This window comes from Sapajus apella, unplaced genomic scaffold (genome assembly GCF_009761245.1).
Source record: "Sapajus apella isolate SASKATOON/1434 unplaced genomic scaffold, GSC_monkey_1.0 scaffold47, whole genome shotgun sequence".
Taxonomy (NCBI): Eukaryota; Metazoa; Chordata; class Mammalia; order Primates; family Cebidae; genus Sapajus; species Sapajus apella.
In genome coordinates, this window is record NW_022436987.1 from 5,782,186 (window position 1) to 5,803,075 (window position 20,890).

Below are 20,890 nucleotides of genomic sequence, written 5' to 3' on the forward strand. Positions count from 1 at the left end.
GACAGTAGGAAACTCCACTCCTGAAAGTTGGTGGTGGGGGGACACAGATGCTGGTGGTCTGCATCAGTGCCTGGGACCTGGCTGCCTCTGGGGGTAGCTGGTGGTGCCAAGTTGCCCCAGTCTCTGGCTTCCTTGAATTTCAAGTCCTCTACTTTGAGCGTCTTGTTACCACCTGGAGCCCTGGGTAAATCTCAGCCCTTTGGGCCCACTTTCCTGTCTATTTGAGGGAAGTGAATCTGACCATCCCAGTTTTGGCAAAGACAGAAATGACTCAAATGTGTACTTTATGTGGACAGAGGACTCCAGTGTTCCGGGAATGAGAATGGTGAAAAGGATCAACTTCTGAGCATTCAGGCTGCAGCTTCACCTAGGCCTTGAACTGCCTGCATCTCGTAGACCACTGCACATGTTAGGGCCTCTTGAGCTGGCCTGTGGCCATGGCTGATAGGAGACATGCCTCTCCAGCTCTGCCTGCACTGGCCCCTCTGTGTCTCCTCACGTGTGCTCTAGGAATGGTCTACTCCTTCCAAGCACGGATGGAGGATGCCCAGGCAGGTCACGCCGGCTTGGAGGCTTCCTCCTGCCTATGCTGGCAGCTGATCCCGATGGTGCTGGCTGAACTGCATGGAGCTGAAGCCTCCAGCTCTACTGATATTTAGCATCGATACATTCCTTGGCCAGAGACAGAGTTTATCGAGAGTCAGGAAAACTCATGAGAATAGTAAGAATAATGCCCTGTAATTCATTATTTATAGTGCATTACTATTTATAAGGAATTTTCCTATACACACTATTGCAACTCTCACAGCAGCCTGTTAAGCCAGGGAGGTGTTATTTAAGATGAGGAGACAGGATCCGAGAGGTAAAGGACTTTTTTGCTGAAAGTCTCACAGCAGGGAAATTGCATAGAGGAGTTTTCTGCCTCCTGTTAGCTAATTCTAACCTTAACCTATAGTGGTGGGAAGCAGATGGCTTTATCATTGGCATTCCCTGCTCTGTGGGAGACAAGTTTCCTATCCTTTGCTCCTTTAGGGAGGAGGTGGCTTCTTCATCTAGCCCCTCAGTTGGCCTGAGCTCAGGAGGATGTGGGAAGACAGGGACAGTTATTGCCACCGGGCAGTCCAGGTGCAATCTGTTCCCATCTACCACTGCCCTTTTTAGTATTCCTGGGATCCCTGCAGTGCCTTGGAAAATGAAACCCATTTCAGTTAAATTTTTTAAAATTGCTGAAGTGCCAGCATGTGCCAGGGACTGTTCTAGACACTCAGCAGTGAACAGCACAAATTAAAGTGTCGTCTGCGCAGAGCTTCTATTGGAGTGGAGAAGGCATAATATCCGCGATGAAGTGACATGGTGGTAAGTGCTGACGAGATAAAAGGAAGCAGGGAAGAACATATGAGAAGCGGGCCCATGCAGGTGGTCGGATTTGGGGCAGAAAGGCCAGGGCAGGCCTCCGTGTCTTTTGAGCCCATGTGTACTCTTGAGGTCAGGGGTACTTTGCCATCCTCAATCCTGTTTTGCAGACTTCCACCCTCCCCCACTGCCCCAGGAAGACCCTTACTGCCTGGATGATGCGCCCCCCAACCTGGATTACTTGGTCCGCATGCAGGGAGGCATCCTCTTTGTGTATGATAACAAGAAGATGCTGGAGCGCCAGGAGCCGCACAGCCTGCCCTACCCCGACCTGGAGACCTACACAGTGGACATGAGCCACATCCTGGCTCTCATCACTGATGGTCCCACGTAAGCCAGCTTTCCCGCAGCCGCTTCTCTTTGCGCAGGTGCTGTTCTTTAGGAAGGAGATGAAAAGGCCTCACCGCTGTGCCCTGGGGTTCCCTGTACTTAAATCATTCCAGAAAGAGCGTGGTTTCCCCTTTCCTCAGTGCTTTGTGGATTTCTGCAACAGTTTTCCTTCATAGGCTGGCATAGCCTTAGACTTGGTACTCCCTGTTATTTATTTTATTTTTTTTTTGAGACAAAATCTCACTCTGTAGCCCAGGCTGGGTGTAGTGGTGCGATCTCAGCTCACTGCATCCTCTGCCTCCTGGGTTCAAGTGATTCTCTTCCCTGGGTAGCTGGGACTACAGGTACATACCACCATGCCTGGCTAATTTTTTATATTTTTAGTAGAGACAGGGGTTTCACCATGTTGGCCAGGCTGGTCTCAAACTCCTGAGCTCAGGCAATCCATCTGCCTTGGCCTCCCAAAGTGCTGAGATTACAGGCTGAGCCACTGTGCCCAGCCTTCCTGTCCCTTCTGCATACATAGTGCAGAGCTTCTGTTTGCTGGTAGCCACCTGGGTGCCCCAGAATGGCTGTCATTCCTCTCCCCAGGCAGGATAGCAGCCTTGCGGAGAGTTACTAGCCCAGAGCATGAGTGTATTTGGTGAGGAGTGATGAAGACATTGTTTCAGGCCTTGGGTTTTCTGGGCTTCTGGAGGGGAGCATGCAGGGAGCCTGGGGAACTTTGCTTCATGACCCCGTCATGCACATGGGCTTGGCCCCAGCTAACCTGGCAGGCAGCCGTCTTCCTGAATTTGGCCCATCGCTTCTTGGTGGGCACTTAGGCTGATCAGCAATGCAGGTCAGCATGCCTGGACCCTGCGAGTCTCGGAGTCTGGGTGATGGGAAGTGCTGGTGACACCTGAGGACCACCTCTCTGGGTTTCTGGGAATCCTGTGATGCCAGTCTCCAAAGGAGCATAGTGGGCCCAAGGTGGATGGGCAGCATGACTCTTAGTCCCCCCAATCTGAGGGCAGAACTAAGGCTTGGGAAGGGCAGGGGTGGTTCCTCCGAGGCTGTCCTCAAGCAGGAGTGCAAGCAGTGGCTATCCCATCTGGGTATCTGGGTGGTTGTCAAGGAGGAACCTGCTTGGGAAGAGAGACTGAGTGAGATGGCCTTTAAACTCCCTTCTGACTCTGAGGCTGTCCTGTGCTCTGTCCACGCTGGAGTCTGTCTGGACAGATGGATGACTACGCTGTGGCAGCGCCGCCAGATGCTCTTATGGAAAGTCTATGTGACTAGATGCCAAGGAAGCTGCTGCTTGTTTTGGGGCCATGAGGCAGCAGGGAAACATGAATTGTGGTCAAAGGTTCCATGTGGGTGTGGATGCAGGTGTGTGGCCAGGCACCTGGGCTGGGTGTGGGCTGGCGGTTGGCCACAGCAGTAAGCACCCCCATCTCCAGTGGCCTTTGCTGGCTGAGAAATCATGGGCCCCTTCCTTGAGTTGCTGGGAATCTGAGGGCATCAGTCCTTGCAAAGATTCTGTCTCAGTAACAAATATCCCTACAGTCCCAATCCGCCCATGATGCAAAACATCCTCTTCTTGTCATGAAGCCTCAGAGTTGAGAGGTCCTTGGACCATGGCCATTAGGTCAGGGGGCTGGTTTCTCTGCATCCCAAGGTAGGCAGGTCATGCCTTATAGTTTGATTGTGCTATCAGTCCTCCGGGCAACAACTTCCTTCTTCAAGGAATGACAAGTGGCTGAGGATAGAAAAGAGGAAGGAAAGGAGGGGATGAAGGAGGGAGACTTTCAGTGAGTGTCCACTGTGCTTGGAGTCAGGCCCTTTTCCAGGCATAAACCAGTTTAACCCTTAACTTCAACCTTGGCTGTTACCACCTGGTATTTACTCATGGGAAATGGAGGCTTGAGGTTAATTCCCTAAATGCCTAAAGCTAGAAGTCAAAACACCTGTCTGACGTCCCAGAGCTGGCCTGCTACTGCCGCATCTCCTGACTCTCCACTGACTTTACAGAGTCTGTGGATGCGACTCAACCGTTCAGCAGGGTCTGTAGAAAGCCAGAACTTCCTCATCCTGCCCTGCTCCATCCCGACCCTTCCAACCGGGATTGGCCCCTGCAGATGCTGGAGGCCTCCAAACTGGAGAGCTCAATGTGACTTCTGCTCAACTATGGTCTCTCGCCATCTCCAACTTGCAGGAAAACCTATTGTCACCGACGACTGAACTTTCTGGAATCCAAGTTCAGCCTTCATGAGATGTTAAACGAAATGTCCGAGTTCAAAGAGTTGAAGAGTAACCCCCACCGCGACTTCTATAACGTGAGAAAGGTACGCTAGGGGCCAGCTCAAGCTGTCCCTCTCGGTGCCCCTCCCAGCCCATGGGATGCCCTGAGCCAGTCTGGGGCTTGTCCCCTGTGAGAATGGCAGGGCTCCAGGTTAATGGCAGCCTACGTGGCCAGAGGGGCATGAAGGATAGGTGCAGAAGGAGGTTGGGTGAGCTGAGTTTGTGTCAGACTGGGCTTCACAGAGTACTTGAATCACTCTAGCTGGAAACCTTTGTCCACATTGTGTATCTGTTGGGATGTGCCCTCTTCCTTGGAAAATAAGGCACAGCCTATTAATTGGTCATGAAAGCTGAGCACAGCCTACTTTTAAGGTAGGGAATGTATTAGAGTCATCAAGGAGACACAGCTGTTAAGATCTCTTTGGTACCCTCCCTGTGTCAACGTGTTCTCATTGTTTAGCTCCCTTATGAGTGAGAACATGCTGTGTTTGGTTTTCTGTTCCTGTGTTAGTTTGCTGAGGATGATGGCTTCCAGCTGGGCTTAATACCTAGGTGATGGGTTGATGGGTGCAGCAAACCACCATGGCACATGTTTACCTATGTAACAAGCCTGCACATTCTGCGCATGTATCCTGGAACTTTAAAGTAAAATAAATAAGTAAATAAAATAAAATTTAAATTCCCTGAAGAAAAAAAAGATCTCTTTGGAGTTGGGAGTTTGTGGTTTTGCATCCTTCGGGATTATGTGGATTTTCAGAAAAGCCTCTGATATGCTCAGATCTCTGCCTCTCTTCTCCTAATGAGGGGATGGCAGTCTTGTCTGGGGCTCCTGGCATTCTCTACCTGCAGGGGCTGCAGCCGCAGTAGGAGTGAAGGTTAAATGATCATGGCCCTAGGGTTTTCATTCTCTTCTGCTGAAGCACTGTGCAGTGAGGCACAGGGTCAGTGCTAGGCTGGGGGCGTTTGATGGTGAGCAAGAGTCACTTCCTGTCAACCAGGTGGCTTTGAGGGAGAGGCTGAAACTGAGCTGACTCAGAGTGAGTAGGAGCTTGCCAGGCAGAGGGTGTGGTAGGGGAATGGAAGTGGTGGCATTCCAGGTGGAGGCATGTGATGTGCAAATGTCAGGAGGGAGGGACTGGTATGAGAGAGTCAGAACAGTGTGTTGACGTAACGGCAAGCTGTGCAGTGTGGCTGGAGCTCAGGCATGGGGAGCAGGGAGCAGTGGGTTGTGGGGAGAGTGAGGTTGTAGAGACGTGGGGAGGCCCTGGATCATACAGGGGCCGTGGGTTTCCCACAGAAGGCAGGGAGGTGGGCTGGGGTGTGGCCATGAGCTGGGAGAGAAACCCCTAGGGGGATTAGGCTTTGTTTAGAAGGGGGATGGGAAAGCTGAGCGGAGTCACAGTGGGGTTGTCATCTCCATAGGGGCTCTGTCCCAGCAGGGACCTCTTGAGGACTTCCTCTTTTTGAGGTCAGCTTTGATAAGGGAGGGTAGGCCAGGGGAGGATGTGGCTCCTCTGGGAAAGCCCAGCTCCTGCCTCCCTGACCTCCTGGCTGGGAGCCCTCAGCAGTGCAGATGGAAGACCCTACATGAAGGCCCTAAGACCACCTCTGTTACACAGGGTGTCCAACACAGACTCCCACTTGGATGGGATCAAGAGCTTTAAGAGGTAAGAGTTTGGCTTCAGCTCATGGGCCCTGAGAGGCTTATGGTAGTGTCTTAGAGATTTCCAGGCAGAAGTGAAAGGTGTTTTAGATACCACTTATGTGGGCATCCTGGCATTTTCACCTTCAAGCACCATTTGTGCCTTCTCTGTGAGTCTTAGGTATTCAGACAGGTGGATGCCTCCATCACTATGTGAACTCCTTTCAGCCTTGCCCAAAGAACCTCACATGCCTAGCTCATGCCCAAGCCCACGTCCAACGAAACGCCTCACCCAGCCCAGCACAGCCCTGCCCTGTGCATACGTGAATGCTTTGGGCTTGCCTGCTTCCTGCTGCCTGGGGCCAAAGTATCCTTGCTGACTGCACTGGCACTGACACTGTTTGCTTCTAAGGTGGGGCCCCAGTAGGCGTTCCTGGGTCTACCAGCTGCTCTCTGGCCACAACATGAGAAAGAGTCCTGGCGTGGGGCTAGGGTTACAAATCAGAGACTATCCCTGGGGCTTTCCTGCAGTTTTGGGGTTAATGTTTTCTGTGGACAGAGATGACCTTTATACCTATGACACAGTGGCCTGTTCTTAGGCACCATAGTCAGTTCATAAGCATGGATGCAGGTCTCCTATGAGTCAGGCCTGTGCCTACCTCCTGTGTGCTGCCTACTCGATAGCACTTTTTTTTTTTTGTGAGATGGAGTTTTGCTCATGTTGCCCAGGCTGGAGTGCAGTGGTACAATCTTGGCTCACTGCAATCTCTGCCTCCTGGGTTCAAGCAATTCTCCTGCCTCAGCCTCCAGAGTAGCTGGGATTGCAGAGTGCCCACCCCCACGCCCAGCTAATTTTTGTATTTTTAGTAGAGGTGGGGTTTTGCCATGTTGCCCAGGCTGGTCTTGAACCCCTGGCCTCAGGTGATCCGCCTGCCTAGGCCTCCCAAAGTGCTGAGATTACAGGCGTGAGCCACCATGCCTGGCCTTGATGCGAAGGAGAGCTGCTTTCTCAAATCCAGAATTGGCTGGATGGTGGCCTCCATATGTCTAAAGTGGCTGTTGGCGTCCCTGGGGGATACCAGGGCTGTGCTCTGAGGCAGGAGCTGTGATGTAGCTGTAGATCTGTGTGAGTAGCATCTGTGAAGGCACCTATCACATTGCAGCAGGTGAAGGGCTGTATTACACCCCAAGACCCAGCCAGCAGAACTGTGTGACCGAGATACTTATTTTCTATGCAAAAGAAAGATAGAAGGGCTGAGTGTGTTTGCTGCTTGGGAATTGGGTAGAAGTCGGTGATACCCACTGGGGTTTAAGTGTCATATCAAGAATAGCAAATAGGTTTTATCTTCTGTGCCAAACCTGACCAGTTAGGGGTAGTTACCAGCGGCCAGCCCTAAAGCTTAGTGAGAAGAGTGCTGTCCTCGATTATTGATGCCTGCTGTGGGTATGGAAATGGTCAGTGCTGGCTTAGGTCCCAGGTTTGGAAACTCTGCTCTTTGTTTAGATCTGAATCTTAAGTGAACATGGGGAATGCAATTGGATCCTCTGGTGAATCGAAAACACTGACCTCCAGTGACCTTCAATTATTTTGTTCCTGAAATAATCACCCTTGAGATTCTGAAGTTTGGATGTGGTGCTTCCTGGATTGTCCAGTTGTTTTCCTCATTTATCTTGTGACTCATGGGGGTAAGGACAGGTTGACGGGGCCCCTGTGGTTGTCATTGGTAAGCTAGAGGACAGGACCAGAAAGCCCAGAATCTGCTGAGTCATGCTGAGGTCGTTGCACCAAGCTGTGTCCAGCTGAGCTGAGCCAGTCTGACCTTCTCTTGTGCATCGCACACGAGCCCAGCCTTGTCTCTGAGGAACCTGGGCTTTGGGGATGTTTTAGTGTTTTGCTTTGTTTTGTTTCCCCAGTGTCCAGTGATCTGTCTTTTTGGTAAGAGTGGCAAGATTAATGGCAGGAAGGACCCTGATGAGTGAGTGCTCTGGCCAACAATATAGGCGGGATGGCATAATGCTCACAGAGGTCCAGTGGATCAAATGTCTGGTTTGGCATGACTTGGAGATGCCCAGCCAGCTGTGGACGGCATTCCCTGCCCTGAGGTCAGCCGCCTCCTCACCCCAGCCTGGGCTGAGCGCCCAGTCGGCCGCAGCAGTAGCTCTAGAGTGTGGTCTAATGGCTGTCAGCAGCCTGGGCTGTGACACTGCAGTCGTCCTCCCCAGGAGCTCCCTTAGGCCCCTTGGGCTCAGGGAGGGAAGTCAGTTTGCCCACAGTGACTTCAGGTCATCCCTCAGCTTAGCTGGGGCTTCATTTCCTTAGGGCTGGTGGCTGTCCTGTGAGTGAAGCACAGAGAAAAAGGAAAGTGGGGATGAGGGGATGGGGAGGTGGGTGGGATACAGGTAACATTAGCAGAGCCCTCTACCTAAGATTAATGAAGACGGTTTAGTAACAGAATCAAATTACGTTAAAAAAAAAAATCACTTCTAGCTTCTGTGTGTGGAGAATGAACTGAACCAGAGCACACACAAAAAAGGAACAAGACCAGTTAGGAGGTCACTGTGAATTCAGGCATGAGAACATGCAGACTTGAACTCCGGTGGTGGCAGTGGGGCTGGAGAATATTGTATGGATTTGAGATCCATTTGGAAGGGAGAATTGATGAGACTGACTGAGGGAAGGGAGTAGGAAGGCCAAGGATGACTCCCAGGTTTTCAGCGTGACCAGCTGGATTCAGGACACACCACTTCCTGGGATTCCAGAACCTGGGAGACAATCAAGTTTGGGCTGTGGCCAGAGATGGAGAGAGCACTTTCGGATATATTAAAATTGAACTGCCTTTGGGTTATTCAGATAGAGATGTCAAGGAGGCAGTAGTATGTACAGTTCTGGAGCTTTTGGCTGGTGACATAAATTTAGGAATTGGTATAAGGAAAAGAATTAAATGCACAGAAATGGATCAGATCACCTTTGGAGAGAATTTCTAGTGAGAGGACAAGAGGGCCCAGGACCAGGCATCAAGAAATTCCATTATTAAGAGCTCTGGTAGTGAGGAGGAGCTGATTGAGGAGGCTGAAAAGGAGAGGACAGAGATGCAAGGGGACAGTCTGGTGTCACAGGACTTAGCACAATAGAGGACATGAGAAATCCCATGAGGTATTTTGAGACCTTGCCAGACTCCTTCTGCTAAGGTGCCTTCTGCAAAGAAACTGCCTTTCCCTGGAATTTGGGGGGAGGTCTAAGCGGACTATGCATTTCTGCTTTTTGGGATTTGCTCTAAGATCTTTGGTCTTGGTCCCCACAGAATGAGTCCATGTGTTGGCGTAGGGTCAGTAGAGCAGCTTCCAGTAGAGTGGCTGCTTCTTGGGACTTGGGTGCCCTACAGTTTGAGTTGAGGTATAACTAGCCAAGGAAGGGTATGTTTTGAGGGCTGGCCTCTAGTGTCTGTCCTTCTCATTCATTCCCACTTGGAGGTTTGCTTTGAGAATGCTCTGAGGGTTCTGAGAGAGGTCAATGAGAAGAGTGGGATTTTTTAGGGCATTTGATGGGCCCTCAGGGTTATCACTGAAACCATAAGAACCTATTGCACCTGTTAATTTGTTCATCCATTCATCCATTAGTTTGACTTTGTCCTGGGCTCTGGAGTAATTGCTGGAGACTTAGAAGCATCAAACATGGCCCTTGTCCTTGAGAAGCTCCCAGTCTAGTGAAAGAGTAGACAAACTTTAGAGTGATCAGGAGGGCACACACAGCAGTGGGATGCCTGTGCCAGCCTTCCAGTTTGGGCAAGCAAAAAAGTGATCAGCTGTGCTTGGGGGAACAAGATTGACTTCCCAATGGAGGAGGTTGTGGGAAATTTCTAGGTGGATGAGATTGGTGGAGAGAAAGGAAGGCACTTCAGACTGAAGAAACACATGGGCAGAGTGATACAGTATATGGTTCCTTGGTGTCTTGTGTTCCTGTAAGCGGTGTGTCATGGCTGCAGCACAGAATGGGGCAGTGGCAAGGCGAGAGTTAGGCTTGAAGTAAGCCTTGAATCCCAGGCCAAGGCGCTTGGGCTTTATCTTGAGGCTGATGGGCCTATAGGTCATCTGTTACCTGGGGAGTGGGCTGATCCAATCTGCATTTAAAAAAGATTTTCTGGTGCTATAAGGAGATGCAATGGGCAGCCAGGCTGAAAGGGAGGGATGCCAGTTCCAAAGTCTGGAGGAGAAATGGGGAGTATAGATGTTGGTATAGCTGCCTCGATGGCCCACAAGGTGCTGGGGTTCTGTGCACACTGAGGGTTGGATGTCTTAACTCTTGTTGCTAGGGGAGGTGGCCTGACTCAAGGCCTGGTGGGCGCTATTTTCCAGGTGGATACGCACATCCACGCGGCCGCCTGCATGAACCAAAAGCATCTGCTGCGCTTCATCAAGCACACATACCAGACAGAGCCCGACAGGATTGTGGCCGAGAAGCGGGGCCGCAAGATCACCCTGCGGCAGGTGTTTGACAGCCTGCACATGGACCCCTACGACCTCACTGTGGACTCGCTGGATGTCCACGCGGTGAGTGAGCTTTTGCTCCAGTGCCGCCAGCAGAAAGCAGCCCTGGCTGGGGACTCAGCTCCCTGGAAAGCCACCATGATTGTGCTTGTGGGGAGGCATGGCGGAAGCAGCTCTTTCTCTCCTAGCCGACTGAGAAGTCGTGTGGCCTCAGAATAACAGGTCTGGCGTAGCCATGGGACAGGAGAAGAGGGTGTACAGCTTGGGGCCGGACAGGTCTAAGCACTAATTCCACTCCTGCCACTTAGGAGATTTGTGCCTTTAGGCAACTCACAGAAGCTTTTATTTCCTTGCCCATAAAATATTGATAGCCATGTGCATTATTAACTTAAAAAAATTATTAAAACACTAAATGATTGTGTAACTGCTATGGAAAACAGTATAGTAGTTTCTAAAAAAGTTAAGTATAGAATTACCTATGCCTCAGCAATTCACTTCTAGGTATATACCCCAAAGAACTGAAAGCAGGAACTTGAACAGATACTCATATACCAATGTTCATAGCAATATTATTCACAGTGGCCAAAAGGTAGAAACAATCCATGTTCATCAGCAGATGAATGGGTAAGCAAAATGTGGTATATCCATACAATGGAATATTATTCAGCCATGAAAGAAATAAAGTACTGATACATGCAACAACCACAAATGAAGTTTTCAAAAGATTATACCAAATCGAAGAAGCCAGACACAAAAGGACAAATACTATGTGATTCCACTGATAGAAGGTACCTAGAATAGGCACATTCATAAGGAGAATAGAAGTTACCAGGGTCTGTAGAGAGGAAGGCATGGGGAATTAGTGTCTAATGGGTATAGAGTTTATTTGGGATTATAAAAAAGTTCTGGAAACGGTTAGTGATGATGGTTGCACAACAATGTGAATATACTTAATGCCACTGGAAGTGTACAGTTAAAAATCGTTGAAATGGTAAATGTTGTGCATGATTAGAACAACAACAAAAAACACTTTGTTAATGAAAACACTGAGTGATATAATGTGGAGAAAGTGCTTTACAAAATGTGAGTCGTGATGGGGAATGCTCTGTTATTCAGTGGTCCAGCCTCTGCTCACTAAGCCAGCCATGTGCTGAGACTTGCTGTGGTACCTTGCAGATGGGACCCTGTTGTTCCTTCACAGGGGGCCTCACCAAACGATCCCAGACTAAGTGAGGATCCATGGTCCTGGCTCTCAGGAGTTTCTGAGGTTTCACACAAGAATTGACATAGAAGATGTATTTTGGTGTGGCCATACAGAAGGCTGCCTTGTAAAGGTCTAGAGAGGGGAATGTATGTGGTGGCTGCAGAATGATGTGTCGATTGTGCGGTCTCCTCCCCAGGGCCGGCAGACATTCCATCGCTTTGACAAGTTCAACTCCAAATACAACCCCGTAGGGGCCAGTGAGCTGCGTGACCTGTATTTGAAAACTGAAAACTATCTGGGAGGAGAATACTTTGCTCGAATGGTCAAGGTGAGTGAGCCCTCGGTCTCGCTAAGGCCTCTCAGATGCCTGCCAGCATCTGCCTTCAGAGGATGGGGCTCTGTGTGCCCCTGGCTCCTTCCCCTCCCTCTGTCCACCATCAGCTCAGGCAAGGGTGAGGTGCCCAGGCACCCAGTGCTGTGGCCTGGCTGCAGGGAAGAGGAGGGAAGCGTATCCACCTTGTCTGAGCTCACAGCATCTGGCCTGGCTTTCCTGTCTCTGCAGCCTGAACCTGGCTGGGTGCAGATGAGCTCCACGTGGACATGCTTCTGCTGTGGCCTGATTCTGCAGAAGTCCTTCCTCCCCAGAGGGAGCCTCTGCTGAAGTGGAACAAGAGCTTATAGGAGCAGTCAGCCCTGGGGATTTAGATCAGTGCTTCCAGCCTCAGAGCAAGGTGGCTAGGGGAGCCACAGGACCCTGCTGGTGATGAGAGTGAGGGTCTCCCATGTAGCTGGGATGCTCTGGGTTTGACCCAAGTTTTCTTGTGCCAGGAGGTTGCCCGGGAGCTGGAGGAGAGCAAGTACCAGTACTCAGAGCCACGGCTCTCCATCTACGGCCGTAGTCTCGAGGAATGGCCCAACCTGGCCCACTGGTTCATCCAGCACAAGGTCTACTCCCCCAACATGCGCTGGATCATCCAGGTGCCCCGGATCTAGTAAGTGAGGTGGCCCTGCTGTCTGCCCTGTGCCCTCCAGAGGTGACAATCTGTCCCGCGTGGGCTGCCAAGTCTGCACTGCTGAGGGATGGGGCCTGATCTGGCACCAGCTTAGGCTTGTCCTCTCCAGGGATTTTTCCATAGAAGGAGTGGCTAGCAAAGATGTCCACATGACACTAGAACCCTTAATCTTTGAAAAATATAGATGTTCAAAGTCCTTGGGGGATCTACCACCCTGCCTTCTTCTCATTGTGGGTTGAGGATGGATTGTCTTTTTGGTGAGCCCCAGAGTATGAGAAGAGCTGGTAGTGGTCTACATTGCTGACCCTCTCCCTAGATGTCACTCAGATGGCCGCTGTCCTCTCCAGGTAGCTGGCCAGGGTGGGGCCCATGCCTCTAGGATGGCTAGCTTATGTGGTTTAGAGAAACAGAGTTGAGTAACAGAGTTTTTGGGTCACTGGGAATTTGAGCACTCATATCTCATACTCTTGGTGAGCCAGAATGCCACCATCCCCCTCCCAAGCTTCTGGCTTGAGAAAGTGCTCTGATGGGCATGGGTAGGTGTGGAGCTTGCAAAGCAAGGCCAAGTATTTCAGACATTGCTGGGGGAGGAGGAGACAGGAGGAATCTGTGTTCAGGCCACACCTGACTTGACTCTGGGTGTTTAATGGGGACACAGGCAGCCTGAGGAAGTGACTGGGGCTGGTCTCTCACAGGGCAGGGGGGCTGTTGAGTCCACCTGATACTTCAGTCTTTGCTATCCCCCAGTGACATATTTAGGTCAAAGAAGCTGCTGCCAAACTTTGGTAAGATGCTGGAGAACATCTTCCTGCCCCTTTTCAAGGCCACAATCAACCCTCAAGATCATCGAGAGCTTCACCTCTTTCTTAAATATGTAAGTGTGGGTGGTGACCCAGGCAGGCCTCATAGTGGCAGAGGAGGGAATGGATTCGCTGTGGACTGGGTCAGGTTTGCTCCCGCCCTTCACCACGATATCTCAGGTCCTGCCACCTGTGTTCCAGGCATGGGGTCACCAGCCCTAAGAAGCTGGATTTCTAAAAAGTCCCCTTCTCCTCAGGGGCAGCTCTGGGAGTCAGTGGGTGGGGGTGGTGGTGATTGAAAACTGAAAACTATCTGGGAGGAGAGTACTTTGCTTGGATGGTCAAGGCGAGTGAGCCCTCAGTCTTGCTAAGGCCTCTCAGATGCCTGCCAGCATCTGCCTTCAAAGGGTGGGGGCCCTGTGTGTCCCTGGTCATGGGGCAGGCCTTGCCGTCAGCGGGGAAGGCAGCAGTGGGCAAAGACCGGGAACTCAGTTCCTGCCAGGTGGGGCCCGAAAGGCTGGATCTAGCCCCCAGCAGCACCAAGCAGCAGCCTCAGGTCTTGTTTAGAAATGCAGACACTTCAATTCACCTGCTCACCTAACAACAAAGGTCCTCACACTATGTGTGATTAAGTATAAGCCTCCAAGACATATTTCCCTTCCAGATTCAGTGAGTTGTAGGAGGAGGAGAAGAGCAGTCCAGGAGAGACTTAACCAGGGAGGGAGGAGGAGGGGGTGGGAGCCAATCTCTTCCTCTGGATGCCTGGAATTGAGGGTGGAGGTGATGAATGATTTTCTATAGGGAGAGGCACAGAGGGGAGCCTGAGGGCTGGGGCATGGGGAGGGAGTGATTGAATCTGTGTGCCCAGAAAGTGATTGGATAAGCTGAGGGACATCATTGAATTTATACTTTATACAAACATATTCTGGCTGTTGTGTGGAGATGGCCCAGAAGAGAAGGTAGCTGGAGGTGGGGCATAGGTGAGGGTCAGAGCCTGCCTGGAGACAGGAGGGGAGCTTGACCCAGTGGAAACGGGTCGCACTCGTGGGTGCTTCTGCCGGGCCTGGCCCGATGCCACGATGTGATCTCACCGAAGCCTCACAATTACCCCATTACTATCACCATTTTGTTGTTAACAATAAGCAGAATTATTATGTGCTTGGTGTGTGTTAAACACGACATTAAGTGCTTTCCCTGGACTGTCTCATTTAATCCTCACCGAAGCCCTGTGAAGCTGCTAGCTCTAATTGACACACAAGGAAATTAAAACAGATCATAAAGCTAAAAAGTGGCAGAACTGGATTTGTATCCAAGCAGGCTGACTCCAGAGATGTGCCCTGAACCCCTATTCTGTGTTGCCTCCCAAGTAAGAACAGGGAGACACACAGCAGCTAGCAGCTTGTGGCTCTGAGCTGTGGCAGTGCAGGGACTCTGCATAGAGTACAGGGCTTGGCGAGAAGGGGTGGGTGTAGACTTGGCAGGACCTGGACAGACTGAAGGAGGCATGAGAGGGGAGTCTTAGGATGCCTCACAGGTGCCTGGCTTTGCAGGAGCATGGATGGTACACTGTTCGAAGGTTGCTGCCAGCAATGGAGGAAGAGTAGGTGTGAGGAGGAGGAGTGGTAGGAGGAGACAATGTATTTTGCACCCGAGGCTATGGGAGATGCAGTGGTGAGGCCCTGCTTTAGCTAGATAGAGCTCTGGAGAGAGGCTGAAATTATTCCCACACAGGGCCCCAGAAAGTTCAGGTGAAGTATGGGGCTAGTGAGCCCAGAGCAGAGCTCAAGATCTACCCTGGTCCCCCAAACCCCTCGGCGTGCTTAGGGTTATAGCAGGGACTCTGTCATTTCCTTCAATACACAGGGCTCTGTGACAAGGAAGATTCTGGCCAAGACCCTCATGCTACCTTGGTCCTCTGGGCCCCTGCTGCCCCTGTAGGAACAAGAGAGGCCGGCAGACCTTGGGGGGCCTGGGGCCTGGGCTCGTATCCCCCCAGTTGGGGCCAGTTGTGGATTAAGGGGGAGAGTCTCTTTCTCCCATCTGATATTCAGAGGCCCCTTTGGAAAGCACTGCCATGGCTGGGCACATGGAGAGAGGCCTGGTAACAAGCCTCCCCTATGCGCCAAGAGCCCATGCCCTCCATGCATGTGTTCTTGGTTGGGGATGACCTCTGGGATCAGCCAGAAGTCTCCGGTGACTCTGGAGGGGTCCCCAGGGGTCCCAGCAGAGGTAGAACTGCAGTGGAAGGGTGGGAGTTTCCTGAGGCTACTCGAGCCCATCTCAGAGGGTAGCTCCCAGTGGGGACTGGAGGGCAGAGCTAGCTGCCTCCCAGGAGCCACAGCTCAGCCCAGCAAGGACCCTCTTCTCTGTGAGGCATCTGGCTGGATTCTCCTGGCCACACCTGGGCATGCCCTAGGGTATCCTCCACCTACAGCCCCAAAGAGTGCAAATTCAGTGCCCAGAGCCTGGTTTCTTTTTTTTGAGATGGAGTCTTGCTCTGTCACCCAGTCTGGGATGCAGTGGTGCGATCTCAGCTCACTGCAACCTCTGCCTCCAGGGATCAAGCGATTCACCTGCCTCAGCCTGCCAAGTAACTGGGACTACAGGCACACACCACCATGCCCAGTTAATTTTTGTATTTTTTTTTGGAGAGATGGGGTTTCACCATGTTGGTCGGGCTGGCCTCGAACTCCTGACCTTGTCATCCACCCACCTCAGACTTCCAAAGTGCTGGGATTACAGGCATGAGCCACTGCACCCGGCTGAGCCTGGTTTCTTGAGCAACTTCCTTAATTGCTTTGGCCCAGGTTTCCTCAACTGTGAAGTGGGGCTCCACAGCCAATCTGTCCCTCCTGGGTTGCTCTGAGTTATGAATTAACTGATGTGCATGAAGTGCTTTGAGCAGGGCCTGACACGTGATGTGTAGTAGGACCCTTTACCTTCATAGCTTGTTGCTGCTGCTGATGGCAGTGGCCATTGCTCCCTGCAGGCTGGCCTTGGCGCAGCAGAGGGGTGGGTGGTGGGCATGGCTGCCTCACCCTTTACCTGTCCTGGCAGTTTCCCCTGCTGTCACCACCTCCACACAGGGGCTTGGCACTCTCCTATCTCCCGTCCAGAGTACCTTTGGAAGCCCGAAGGGGCAGACTTTGGTGTTGTACCCACTCCTCATCCCTCAGAGGAATGTGGCCTCAGCCAGGCTATGGGATCCCCAGCTGAGGTGTGAACCTGAGGGCCCCAGACCCCCTGGCCTCTGGCAGCTGTGAGCCCCAGGAGGCTGAGCCAAGTCTGATCCTGGTCCTGCCTTGGCTTGGTGCTCAGGACCTTTCCTCCTGCCCAGGTGACGGGGTTTGACAGCGTGGATGATGAGTCCAAGCATAGTGACCACATGTTTTCTGACAAGAGCCCCAGCCCAGACGTCTGGACCAGTGAGCAGAACCCGCCTTACAGCTACTACCTGTACTACATGTATGCCAATATCATGGTGCTCAACAACCTCCGCAGGTGCGTGCGGCCTGCCCTCGCACACGCTTGGGTTCATGTGTTAGTACGTGCACACATGCACACATGCATGTGGCCCCTGTCCATGTGCACATGAACCAACACACATGTCCATGTGCTCAAATACATCAAAATCCACAATACTTTTCAGCATGCTATATGAGGCATGTCTCCAGATGATCACATACATGCAGACATGCCCACCATAACACACGTGCCAGTACAGATATATATCGTGTACAGTATGCAATGCAGCCACAGCCCACGTGTCCACACGTTTATATGTACACACACTCACCAGTGCACATTCCAAGTGTACCTGTACCTCCCTGAGATAACAGAAGCATAGGACATGCCATCACACATGCGCGTTCACTTGCCACACCAGCAGTGTCCACACGTGCACGTTCACTTAACACCACACAACAATGTCCACATGTGCATATTTTCATTCAACAAATTACTGCATCTGCTATGTGATAGGCACTGCCCTGGACACTGGATAAATAACAGGGAACAAAAAGACTAAATCCATACATGCCCTTTACAGGCAAAGGTCTTACAGGCAGAGGTTCCCACCAATATGCACACAGACAAGAGCCAGGAGTTGGCTACCCAGGGCAGTAGGACATTGAGCCATTCCCTTCCCTACAAGTCTTGCATCCCACCTGCCCCTGCTGGGCCCTGGGGCCTCACTAGCTGAGCCTAAACCGGTGCTAGTTGGTGGGTGTGGAGGTTTAGAATGGGGCCCTGATAGAAAGAAATGGCCTGGTGGGGTGGAGGCAGTCCTGGACTGAGCTTTTGGAGATGGTAGCTCTGGTTCTGGCTTTGCCAAAGACCTGCATGGAACATAGACTTCACTCTCTGGGCCTTGGTTTGCCCATTTTCGTGACAGAGAGGTCAGACTCTGGTTTCTCATGGCCTTCCCTGCTCTGGAATTCTATGAATGCAGGACACAAGGCTGGGAGAGGAATACAGGAGAGTGGCTGGAGGGCACAGCAGGTTCTCTTTCAAGGCCCACTCTTTACCCCTAGAGATGATGCTTCTTGGTCCTAAGGGGCTCTGGGACCTGGGCCTCTGCATTTTAGGAGGGGTAGTTTCCAGGGTACACTGGGTCAGCACAGCTGACCATGGGTGGTTATTCCCCCTGGAGCTGGCCCTGAGCTGAAGCTGCAGGCCCCAGGCAGAGCCAACTGGGGGGTCCTTCCTGATCCGGGGCTCTCTTCTCTTACAGGGAGCGCGGCCTGAGCACATTCCTGTTCCGGCCGCACTGTGGGGAGGCCGGCTCCATCACCCACCTGGTGTCTGCCTTCCTTACTGCTGACAACATTTCCCACGGGCTGCTCCTCAAGAAGGTAACCAGGTCACTCTCGGGAGCCTGCCCTGCAGCAACTGCCCTGCTCTGGGCTCCTGGGAGGCTTGGCCAGTGAGGCCAGAAAGCTGGGCCGTCTTCTGGGATGGGATGTCTGTCGTTATCTTGGTTTCATTTTAAATTATGAAAGTAATATAATCAAACTCATCACAATTTCAATTTTCCAAAAATTGGAGAAATGAAAAAAAGCCAGCCCTTATTGCTATTACGTTAATAGAAATAGCCATTATTAACTTTTTAGTATATCCAATTTCTGTATTTTATCCAGAGCATATTTTAATGTGTTTATTATCATAATGAACACAGAATATGGCTGCTTTGTCCCTGTTGTATGATAAGCATTTTTTGATGCTGCAACATAATGTCTATGCTCTTCCTTCCAAAGGCTGTTGTTGGATGAAGGGTCTGCCACTTTGTAATTGACTCAAGAAGTCCACACTAGTTGAACACAAGAGTCCATCCACCTTTTCAATGGTGTACCTTTGAGCTCTGTGCATATAGTCTTTTTCATATTTTGGATCACTTTCCAGTGGCACGACGTTTAATCAAGATGCTCCCTTTCCCTCTTCCCGGCAAGGTGTAACCATGGGTCACATTTTTTTGGTGGGGGTGGGTGCTACAGTAGAAAACCACTCTATCCTGGGCAAGTCCACCCTTTAGGTCCCTTCAGAGCTCATCTCCCAGGAGCTGGGGTGTTCAGTCTCAACCTGGCTGTTTGCAGTCAAAGCAACAAAACAAAGTGGGGCATCTTCTAGACTGGGTCCATGCCTAGGGGAAAGGAGCTGAAGGTGAAGGCTGGGGTGGGCTGCCCTTCCTGCCCTGAGCCTTGCCTCCAGTTTGGAGCAAAAGTGGGTGCTTCCAACAGTGGGTAGAGGCACCAGGGATGCAATGTAGAAATGAGATGAACAGTGAGGAAGAGGAATGTGTGTCTGGGTGTTCTGGCTTCCAGGAACTCAGGTTGAGGACTTGGGCAGACACTGTTCAGATCCCTGGTTTCCACTGGTGAATGCTTCTTCCCTCCTTTTCTCCCTTCCCTTTTCCCTTCTCTCTCTGGCACTTGTCACATGGGTTTGGTGGTTCTTTTGCAGAGTCCGGTATTGCAGTATCTCTACTACCTTGCCCAGATCCCCATTGCCATGTCTCCTCTTAGCAACAACAGTTTGTTTCTCGAATATTCCAAGAACCCTCTGAGGGAATTCCTGCACAAGGGACTGCACGTTTCCCTTTCCACTGATGACCCCATGCAGTTCCACTACACGAAGGTGAGGACTTTGGGGTGAGGATGGTAGTGCCTCAGTAGGAATCAGTCCTAGCCTGTCTTCCCATTTCAGGGACCTAAGCCCATGGCTCAGTTCTGCTTTTGGAGGGGGGCTGGTGGCCCAGTGAAGACAGAAGGGAAGTCACTGGTGGGAGAAAATTGTGCCTTCCAGGAACCCTCTCTTTGGGGTTCTCGAACCCTCAAAGGCACAATTTAGTATTAGTATCTTTGCCTTCCTCTATTTTCCCTTTCTTTGACATTTATGAGCTCTGTGATCTTGGTAAAGTTATTAGCTCTCTGGATCAAGTTCCTCTTCATCTGTAAAATGGAGATTAAATTGTCTCTACCCCTACCTTGTGAGGATTCATGAAGACAATGAATCAAAGGTTCTAGTGTAGTGTCTGCATATATTCAAAATATTTCTAAATACCTTTTAAATCAATGCTATTACAATTTCTACATGTTGGGTCTCGGAAAAGAAGAGGAAGGGAAAGGTGGTGTCATGCATGGGGCCAGCCACAACTGTACCCAGCATGTTTCGATGGTGTTGATGAGACCAGCCATTGCTTACCACAAAAAGAAGCACCAGGGTCTTTTAGGACAGTGGTTCTCCAACTTCTTGGTCTCTGGACCCTTTTATACTCTTAAGAATTGAAGTTCTCAAAGATCTGTTGTTTATGTGGATTACATCTACTGATATTTAATATGTTAGAAATGAATAAGAAATTTAAAATATTATTTAAAAACTATATCAATAAACCAATTAAATGTTACATAATAATTTTTTTTTCTGAAAAGTAACAGTACCCCCTGCCTTTGTTTTGCATTTCTAAGCCTCTTTAATGCCTTAATGGACGTCAGCAGGACTCTCCTAGCCACTTCTGCATTTGATTCGTGTTTAGTCAAAATATATAAAAATAGAAAATCTTGCTTCATGAAAATACATAATTGGAAAAGAGAAGATCTTTCAAAACGTTTTAGGACCTTCAGCGGGTCTTGACCTGTACTTTGAGAACCATTGCTCTAGGCTACAGCAGCAGTGGGGTGGGGAAGAGGTCATAGAGGGCTCATGAATAGACACTTCACATCCCAGAAGGGAAGCAAAACCACAGCTCAAACCCAGATCCTTCTGGGAGTACGCCATTTTACCACCTATCCTATGATCATTTATTTTTCTTTTTTTTTTAATTTTTTTTTTTAAAATTCTTTTTATTTCTAGGGGTTTTTGCCTTATCTATATATGGCAATATTATTAGCCATGTAACTCCACAAGTCTTATTATATTGACATGAAGTTATCTTTGCTGCAGTTAGTGCTTTTTCTGTATAATTTTACCTTGTTGCTGGCATTCATTCATTCACTGAATATACACAGTGAGCACCTGCTGTGCCGAACACTAATGAACAAAATGGACAAGAATCTGTGGTCTCATAGAGTTTTCTTGCTAGAGAGCAAGTGCTAAAAGTAGCATGACTAGAGGGCTTGTCACGGGAGAGCAGAGACAGGCATCCTGGTGACTGGTACAGGGCTTCAACATGAGCTCTCAGTGCTGGTCAATGAATAAATCTGGAGATGTGATTTTAGATCTTTGA

General features: G+C 50.5%; 1 protein-coding gene across 9 annotated transcripts in view; it reads left to right on the plus strand.

Moving 5' to 3' along the window:
- AMPD3 (adenosine monophosphate deaminase 3) overlaps nucleotides 1–20,890 on the plus strand; it is a 58,011-nt gene that overhangs the window by 28,422 nt on the left and 8,699 nt on the right. For all 9 annotated transcript variants that reach the window (XM_032240723.1, XM_032240724.1, XM_032240719.1 and 6 more), the window contains 9 exons: nucleotides 1,524–1,743; nucleotides 3,941–4,070; nucleotides 10,022–10,216; nucleotides 11,554–11,685; nucleotides 12,186–12,349; nucleotides 13,118–13,244; nucleotides 16,508–16,671; nucleotides 17,903–18,023; nucleotides 19,129–19,302. In XM_032240723.1, coding sequence (XP_032096614.1) covers nucleotides 1,524–1,743; nucleotides 3,941–4,070; nucleotides 10,022–10,216; nucleotides 11,554–11,685; nucleotides 12,186–12,349; nucleotides 13,118–13,244; nucleotides 16,508–16,671; nucleotides 17,903–18,023; nucleotides 19,129–19,302 — 1,427 coding nt within the window. The remainder of the gene's footprint in view (nucleotides 1–1,523; nucleotides 1,744–3,940; nucleotides 4,071–10,021; nucleotides 10,217–11,553; nucleotides 11,686–12,185; nucleotides 12,350–13,117; nucleotides 13,245–16,507; nucleotides 16,672–17,902; nucleotides 18,024–19,128; nucleotides 19,303–20,890) is intronic.